The 9,008-nt window shown below is 35.8% G+C and overlaps 1 protein-coding gene across 1 annotated transcript in view; it reads right to left on the bottom strand.

The window, feature by feature from the left end:
* Nucleotides 1-1,421: 1,421 nt before the first annotated feature.
* TTC33 (tetratricopeptide repeat domain 33) overlaps nt 1,422-9,008 on the bottom strand; it is a 32,929-nt gene continuing 25,342 nt past the window's right edge. Inside the window, exons 4-5 of the mRNA XM_044657767.1 lie at nt 7,751-7,882; nt 1,422-2,377 (exon numbers count right to left, since the gene is read on the bottom strand). Of these exons, the coding sequence (XP_044513702.1) occupies nt 2,024-2,377; nt 7,751-7,882 (486 nt within the window). The 3' untranslated portion in view covers nt 1,422-2,023. The remainder of the gene's footprint in view (nt 2,378-7,750; nt 7,883-9,008) is intronic.

Genomic DNA, 9,008 nt, shown 5'->3' with positions numbered 1-9,008 from the left:
TTGTATACGTAGGAAAAATGAAAAATTAAGTTGGGGGTTACTTTTGTAAGATTCTAATGGTTGTACAGCAGCAGTTTTAGGTGTTGATGAGATATATTAACAATCATATATGATATATTGGCAGAGGTTTCCTTTTACATGAAGGAAAGATTATAAAGCAATTTAACTGCCTACTTTATGTCACTCTTCCCAAAGCCAGAAAAAAAAAGATAGGGCTAAATATCTATAAAACAATTTAGCAATCTAGCAAGGAGACAAATTTATTGCACTACTTTAAAAAACCTAGCACAGAGTAAATTAAAAACTTGAAATTGCAGAAAACCCCACAACTTTATTTATATATGAATTTTACAATAAGCAAGAAAGCATATACATCCATCACACAAAACAATACATGAAATTACAAGACCATCCACATCTATACTTACCCAATCCATTTGTAGTTATTAATTATTTAAAACAGAATAAGTATTTTGCTTTTAGGCTATATTTAAACTTACCATTCTAACTGGAACCACCTTCCTGATAGATCAAATACACAGTACAATACTTTCTGCAGCAGAATTAATCTACTGATTTCTCCATCTCTGAGTAATGCACTTAAAGATCCTGTCAAAAAGCCATCAAATGACCCACTGCCAGCGTAGATGAAGAAAAATTTCACATAATGAAGATTACTCTGATACCTGTCAAAGGTAATTAATCTTAACAAAAAAATTTCTACAATTCAGGAATAAGATAAAACTTCTAATTAATGGTGTATTACACTGGTGGATTATAAGACCAACTTACATTAGGAAAGATGTTTATTTTTGTATGCATTTATTGCATTTGTATGCATTTTCATTCAAAGATATCATCAGTAATTCCCAGTGGTAGCAATGCAAAGAATGAACTTTTAGATTCTAAATTATAGACATGCGATGAGTTAATGACTTAAGAACTATTAACTTGATGCTCATTTTTTAAGGGCAGAATTTACGTATTTTTAAATGGTAAATCATGTTCTTATTGAAGTGAGAGTAAGTCCTATTGAGTTCCACAGGCTGAAAATCAAGATCTACTGCCATAAATATCACATATTAAAATAACCACAAAGATAATTTGAGCTTTAAAATTAAAGAAAATATAGTATTTTAACTGGGAGTATGCTACTGTTGTGCTCTAACCATAAAAAGTATTTATAATAATTTCAAAAGTCCATGTTTTTAAAATGATTCATTTGTGACAAGGATTAATTCTATTTTTTCTTACACAAAAACATTTTAATGTCAGAATCATACTTTTTATCATCAATTTGACACATCTGATAAATGTTGATGAGGAAACTTCATAACAGATCAACTAATTTTTCTCTTCTCTTTCTTAAAACCAAAAGTATGCATAAGAATTAAGAGAAAAATCAGAAATTGCTTATGACATGTTGGCATGCATACATTTTTTTGCTGAAGTTTCCAAAGTTCCCAGTGACACTTCTATATTCTGTATTCCTAATAACAATTTCACTTTGACTATTAACTCTCCTTATTTGTTACAATGCCTAAATATTTGATTCTTCTTGGGTTCAACCTACTTTTTACCTAAATAATAACATATTTTGATGGGGAGGGAAGCCTGCCACTTTTTCCAATTTGAAAAAACAAATATCAGTTTGAATAGCCAGTTTACAACAATGGTCTTCATATCAATCCATAAATAATAAAAGGGATCTGCAGTATTTTTAACATTCTTTCACTTTTCAAGTTACAAATTAGTGAAATGAGTGCTTTTACAGCTTTTACATACAAAAACTAAACAAAATGTGCTAATCACTCAACATTTTACTCACATTTCTTGAGGCTGAAATTCTAAGTCACAAGTCATCAAAATGCTGACCAGACATTATGCAATGATTCTACCATAAGTTTTCAAATTTCTCATCTCAAAAATACTGGTTTCACCCTGTTTCTTAAGGATGGATTTCTCTGCTGCTAAAACTTTTAAGAGATGCTCAACAAGCTAGGTTCAAGTTACATGCACTGCTTTATCGAGCTTTGATAAAAACAGAACCATCTGGGACTGTGGCACCTTCTTCCTTCTCGGTTATGGTCTCTACAGTCCCTGATGCTGACACGATCACCATCGTTTTATTTGCTGATACCGTCTTCTGTTTTTCTGCAATAGCTGCACAAACGGCAACAATCTCATCACTTTCAAAGTCATAATCTGGAATTGATTTTGGTGAAAAATGTATTTCTTCAGCTGGTGTTTCAGTTCTTTTAACTCTCTGTGCTTCCTTCTGCTCCTTTTGCAGTGTTCTTGCCCAGGAAAGGTCTTCTTTCCATATTTCAGGATTCATTGGATAGATGTGCAAGGCTACCTGGAAACTTCGAATTGCCTACAAAGAAAGAGATCAATGGTCCTTGAGTCAATCTATCTAATACTAGCCATATCTTTTCATATTTTCTACTTGTGTTTTATACCTGGAGTTTCCTGGGAACAATTTATTGCTTTAAATAAAAAATATTATTTGTTGTCATTGACATACCCCAGGATGCAAGCTAGCAAGTAACTGGCTGAGGCCTTAGTAACTGCTCTTGAAACTTCTTATCAAAGTCTTGTGCACTGAAAATATACCAAAAGGCAGTGATAAATGAGAGGAGTGGGACAGAGAAGCAGAGACTAAGAGCTGGAGTCTGTTCTGATTAATAGATCTCTATTAGTGCATACTTGGTTTTCCTCCCCTATCACCAAGCTCTAAGGAAGAAATAAATGGTGCAACTGCTGTAATCATTTTGCCCTTTTCTAAGAGCCAGCCTTCTCACACCTGTAAGAGGATATCTGGGCAAAAAACACCTAACCCTCGGATAACAAAGTAATCTCTCAGCTCAGGATCCTGCAGCTCAGCAAAAGACCTTCAAGAGTGTAGAGATATGGAACAGCTAGGTGGCTAAATGGACTGACAGCCAGGCTTAGAAAGAGGAGGTAATGAGTTCAAATATGACCTCAGATACTACATAGTTATGTGACCCTGCTTATCCCTTACCACTCTTCTGCCTGAGAACCAATACACAGCACTGATTCTAAGATGGAAGGTAAAGATTAAAAAAAACAAAAGAATGTGTTGATAATTACACTGCTCAAATTTGTAGAACAGAAGATTACTTTTTGACAGAAAATCCACCATTTGTTTTCTAAATAGTTTTCCTACAGAACTTAAATGCTAATCACTTTAACCCTGAAAATCCTTAGTAGAGTCACATTTTTATCAGCACAGAATAAGAGGTTGTAATGAATGGAGAAAAAATAAAGAAATTTAGAAGGCAAAGGGGTTTTTCAATGAATATGTCTAAAAAAATGAAAGTGAAAGAGGCCAACAAAAAAAGCTTGTTTTTGAAGGTTTGGCAAAAACCCTTCTGGTTGATCTAAGAAAGTTGTAAGAGTAAAATGTTAGTAGGCAATTTTTGAAAATGTAAGCAATACAAAAAGCATGCTCTGAACTTGGAATTTCCCTCATTTCTTCCTTCCTTCCTTCTTTTCTTCAGCTGATGGACTTTTTATTTTCAAAAAATATAGTTTAACTAAGAATTCTTCCAAAAAAATAAATGTAAACAGTTTTGTTTTGTGGTGGTAAATTCTCAATTTGAAGTATCTTGGTAAATGCAAGTTATCTACTCTAAGAAAAATGATTATGATGTTGAATAAATGTTATACAGACCACTGTAAACCTAGAGTAAGTGTCTTTATCATAAGTTAAGTTTTGCAAGGATTTGCATGCCTTTGAGGGACTTGATGGAAATGATGTAATTTGTTAAGAAGAGTAAAGCAAAAAATCCTAGATGGTAGAGGAGCTTTAAACTTTCCTTTGGTATAAACAGGAAGTCAGATAATTCAACTAAACTTCCTGTAGAATCCCCTCAACCAATCACAATATGGTTCTTCAGGAAGACTAGCCTCCTGGTATCAATTGATGTTTAACTGATGTTAACTAAATCAATATCATTAGAATATCAATGACGATCAATAACGCATCTAACTATTAATATTGATGATGGTACTTAATCTCAACCTCAGAGAGTAAACCTGGATCCCACTCTGTCTCTTCAAATTCCCTAAAACTCCTTTGAAGCTGTCTTGTTGCCAGGCCAACCAACAAAGGTCAGTAACCGGTTTGAGTTTTATAAACAAAGATTTTACTTGAAATAATCAAACAACAAGGGGAACTGTGAGAAGGGAAGAGGGTTTTAGGAATCCCAAAATGAAGTCTAAGCTTAACTCAAAGTATACGACCTAACAGCTTCAGAATGTTGAAAGCTGCGCTGGGTCAGAAAGGCCCACTGGCCTTATTTGGCCTGCTTTGGTGGATACTGCCTGCCTATAGACGAATTAAATTGCAGATTGAATGAAGATATTTAGATGGATAAATCTTCTGTTGTAATTTGATGGATGCTGATAATTGACCCTAAAGTTCAGTAATAATCCTGTAACTTTTAGGTATGCTGGTTGATACTTGGCTAGACCAATAAATTTTGGAGAGAAAGCTTTGACCCCTTCCACCCTGGATCCCCGGCTCCAGAATGAGTCCCTGGGTCCAGTCTCTCTCCCCCTTATATAGGGCACAGGCCAACCAACGACTGGTCTCATGCCCTGGCATGGCATCAGGAATCTCCCAAGATTCCAAGTGTCCAACTGGAAACCCTGCCCAAAGGCATGGCTTCTTGCAAATCCTTGCAAAACTTAACCTACATTACCTAATGGACAATGTATCTTGACTCAAAACAAGATCTGTAGTAACAAAACTTTTGACAGCTGAATATGTTGCAATATTCTACAATACACTACAGATGATAAAAGACTAGCAATTTCCAATTCTACTATCACTCATCGGAGTCAATTAAAAAACAGTGTTTTTGTAGTATTTGGGGACTTCTCTCTTAACTCTCTATGAAAATAATAAAGACAAATCAAACTATACAAAAAGTAAATTATGTAGTAAGTTTAGCTTACTATCTTTTAGATATAATTAGTATATGGATTTGACAGGAAAAAAAACACTGACATGTTTTCAGGAAAGATTACTGTGGCTTAAAAAAAAATGTCTAAAGTGGATAAAAATGACCCCCTTTTCACAATAATCAATTTGTCTTGCAGGAAGAAATTTTTTTATTCTAATAAAATGAACAGCATCCTCATATTTGAACTTTTATTCCTGAACAACTATTTAGGAAATGTCACTGTAATTTTTTTTAATGTACCTTCTTAGCTTAGCTGGGATCTAGAAAGAATTTTCAGAAGAGGCCTCTTCTTATCCCCTTGCACTATAGTTTCTGACTCTAGTCTTACAAAGATTTTCAACAATTCAGCTGTTCAAGTTCAATTGCTTTTTTCAGTCTTCATCTTACTTGAGCTTTTTAAAAAACAACTAATAACTTCCTTTTTTCCTGGAATCTTCAACCTCTCTTTGATTCCATAATCCTACTTTCTTTTGGTCTTCTTTTCTTACTATTCCTACTCAAGATTCTCTGAAAAATCAACATCCATTGGGGGCAGCTGGGTAGCTCAGTGGATTGAAAGCCAGATCTAGAGACAGGAGGTCCTAGGTTCAAATCCGGCCTCAGACACTTCCCAGCTGTGTGACCCTGGGCAAGTCACTTGACCCCCACTGCCCACCCTTACCACTCTTCCACCTATGAGCCAATACACAGAAGTTAAGGGTTTAAATGAATGAATGAATGAATGAATGAATGAATGAATGAATGAATGGCTAGATAGATAAATAAATAAATGAACATCCATTTCCTTGGTCCCTAAGTGTGGATCATTCTTCCACACCCACATCCATCCCCTCCCCCAATTCTTCTATTCTCAAATTTAAAATTTCCCATCTGTAATCTGTTTGTGGTCCTCCTCTTTTTCCAGGTTCATTCTAAAACATTTTCAAAATGACTCTAGGTTCTCTCACCCTACTTTCCTTAAAATGGTTTTCCCATCTTCTGCTTCTCACTATTTCATCAGGAAATTATTCCTCATAATTTCCCACCATCCTTCACACTGGGAGATGTTATAAGTGAGCTTATATTTTAAAATGGTATTGTTCTTGACTGCCATATCTCTCTGCTTAGCAAGTGAGTCAGCTCAATGTTGAATAGGTCAGGTTTGGGACTCTGTTGTTCTCTTTCTTATAGTGACTGATTAATAATCAGCTACACTTCCATCATTGATGATGGTGCTTCATCTACTCATTTTTCAGTGATGAAAACCTGTCCAAATAGTTCAGGTTGGAATTTTTAAAATTTCTTACCATATCTTTTTACCAAGTTTATTCATCTATCTATATAAATTCTAATATTTGTTTGAACAAGTTAGCAATCTTGTTTTCAGACAGCTAATTAAGGAATCCTTCCCATATGAATAATAAATCATTAAAATGTAATCGATTTCCTTTTTTGTGATGTTATTTGATGCTTGACATGTCCAGAGCCTAAAGATTCTTTTTCTCAAATAGTATTTATGTTGTATAGGCATGAGACTTCTATACAGTCTACAAGTATTTGGCCTCTCTCATTCCTTATTCCTAAATTTTTATTTCCCAACATATTTTTCACTGTGCTTGATTACTCCCATCTTTACATTTATATTACCGAGTATCAAAGTAGATACTGACTTGTTTTGGAGAATCTTCTCGAGATTTCCAGAACTTCCTCTAATTTTTCATTTTTTAGAATTTTTCATTCTATGCATTCATATTTAAATATAAGAGAGAAGACATCCCCCGACACCCTACTCCTTTTCAGAGGTCCATAGGTGAGGAGCACTGCATATATTTTCAGATTTTTTTCAATGTATTAAGCAGATTTTTTTCTTATTATTCTTCTTCAAAAAACTAATCTTTGGGGGCAGCTGGGTAGCTCAGTGGATTGAGAGCCAGGCCTAGAGGCGGGAGGTCCTAGGTTCAAATCTGGCCTCAGACACTTCTCAGCTGTGTGACCCTGGGCAAGTCACTTGACCCCCATTGCCTACCCTTACCACTCTTCTGCCTTGGAGCCAATACACTGTATTGACTCCAAGACAGAAGGTAAGGGTTTAAAAAAAAATAATCTTTATTAAATGTGATGGCTCTCTGAAAGGAGAGGAGAAAGCAATAGTAGGAGAAATTACGGCAATGTAAAGACGTTAATTGTTATTTTGGTATCAATATCAAAACAATATAGAAAAACTGTTTTTGTTTTTTTACAAAACAATTCTTGCAGTTTCATCATTTGCCTCTCCAGGAGGGTCTTTGAGTCATACTTGCGTTTAGCTACAGTCTCTTTCTGTCATCTTTTGTTCACAGAGAGAATGCCAAGATTGCTATGACCTAATTCCTTCCCAGCAGTATGTCCATTCCTTTGGTCAATGAACAAAAATATGAAATTTAGAGTTCCAAAAGCAAAAACTGCTTCTGTGCCACTCTGTCACTGTTACAACAAAAGCTGTACATTGTACTTGTTCTCTCTTCATCGATAACCCAGGCCAGAGAATTTTGGTGGTAAGAGTCTCCATATTTAACTAGGTTTTTCCTCAAAGAACAGAGTTTGTTCCTAGGAAGGAACTTGAAGTCTTTTCAGTCAAGGATGCTGGCACAGCTTGGGGAAGAACCTATCCAGGTCTATAATTCTATGAGCAATTCATGTGAGTTCTATAAATGAATAGGCTTTTATATTCAGGTTTATCCAATTAAATATAACTTCAAATAAACATGCTATTCAGTATTTGGAGAATGTTTCCTTACCAAGACAATCTCCCCTAACCCTAGCTGAGCACGTCCCAGAGTTTGCCAAGCTTCCCATGAATGTGGATTTCTCTGAACAGCCATTTCTGCTGCATGAACCGCAGGGAACATTTCATGAAGAGACATCAGAACCTACATCAAGAAAAGAAAAAGAACAAAAAGGATCCAACTCATCAGTTAGTGTCACAAACTAACAATTATTTTCCTCAAAAAAAATAAAAACTAAGACAAGTATCTTTTTTTATGTTTCTCTTTCTGAGTAAAAATTTTTGTTATCCTTAAATGCTGTTATTGTTCCTGCTCAACTCTCTCCCATTTATGTTGTGAGTTAGAAGATTTTGTCCCTCCCTCCTTGCCCCCACCAAATAACTAGAATTCTCTTATTTAAAACATTAAAATATAATACTTTCTTCTTCTAAATACAAATATTTATAGCCATAAAGAAAAAAGTGTGCTTTTCATGACCACATTTCCAAGGCAATGATGCTAGCTCTAAGAGTTACTTAAGCTTAAACACTTTCTTTGAAGTACAGCCTGATGCTGGGAGAACTAGCCAGCTTTCCACTTTAACCCTATGTACCTTTGCTCTTGTGAAAAAAGGGAAGGAAGAGAAGGGGAATATTAAACTTCTCTAGATAACTTTCTTTAGAAATTAATGAGTCCCTATTTCAATCCCATCAAGTCAACCAGATCAAGAAAAAACATTGCCCACATAAGGTCAAGAGGGCCCATGAGCCCAAGTTCTCCTTAGGTGCTGGGGAAACCAAATAATTCAGGATCACTGGCAGATTCTAGAGCTCATTTCACACAGCTGGCCACAAATCCTACGATAGTATTGTTGTGAGGAAGATTAGTTAGTAATTAAGTATTAAGGTTGACCTAGCGGGAAGGGCTGGAGCATTCCAAGATGGAATGAAGGAGCAGGAAGTAGGGCTTGTGCTCTGAGAGAGACTCCATTAGTGGTTGGCACAAACTGTTGTTAGCCCTGGGAGATTTCAAAGTTAAGGACACCCTGCATCCTGATTCCCTGGAATCCTGAGTGGTGGTGGCATCTAGCAAGGGGACAAGACCTACAGAGCAGCACCAAGTGGAGGAGGATTTGGGATCTGGTGAACAGCATCTCAAGCACACTCTCTCTACTTGGGTATCTTGGACCACCTTGGCTTTTGGCATTCTGTGATCATCTGTGGATTACCGTGAGAACCCCAAAGCTACCCTCAGACCCATTAGCTGTGCTGGTCAAACCTGACTGGAACCA

This window comes from Gracilinanus agilis, chromosome 1 (assembly GCF_016433145.1).
Source record: "Gracilinanus agilis isolate LMUSP501 chromosome 1, AgileGrace, whole genome shotgun sequence".
In the NCBI taxonomy this organism is placed as follows: Eukaryota; Metazoa; Chordata; class Mammalia; order Didelphimorphia; family Didelphidae; genus Gracilinanus; species Gracilinanus agilis.
Note: the sequence above shows the minus strand (reverse complement) of the source record. Positions and strands in the feature narration are given on the sequence as shown.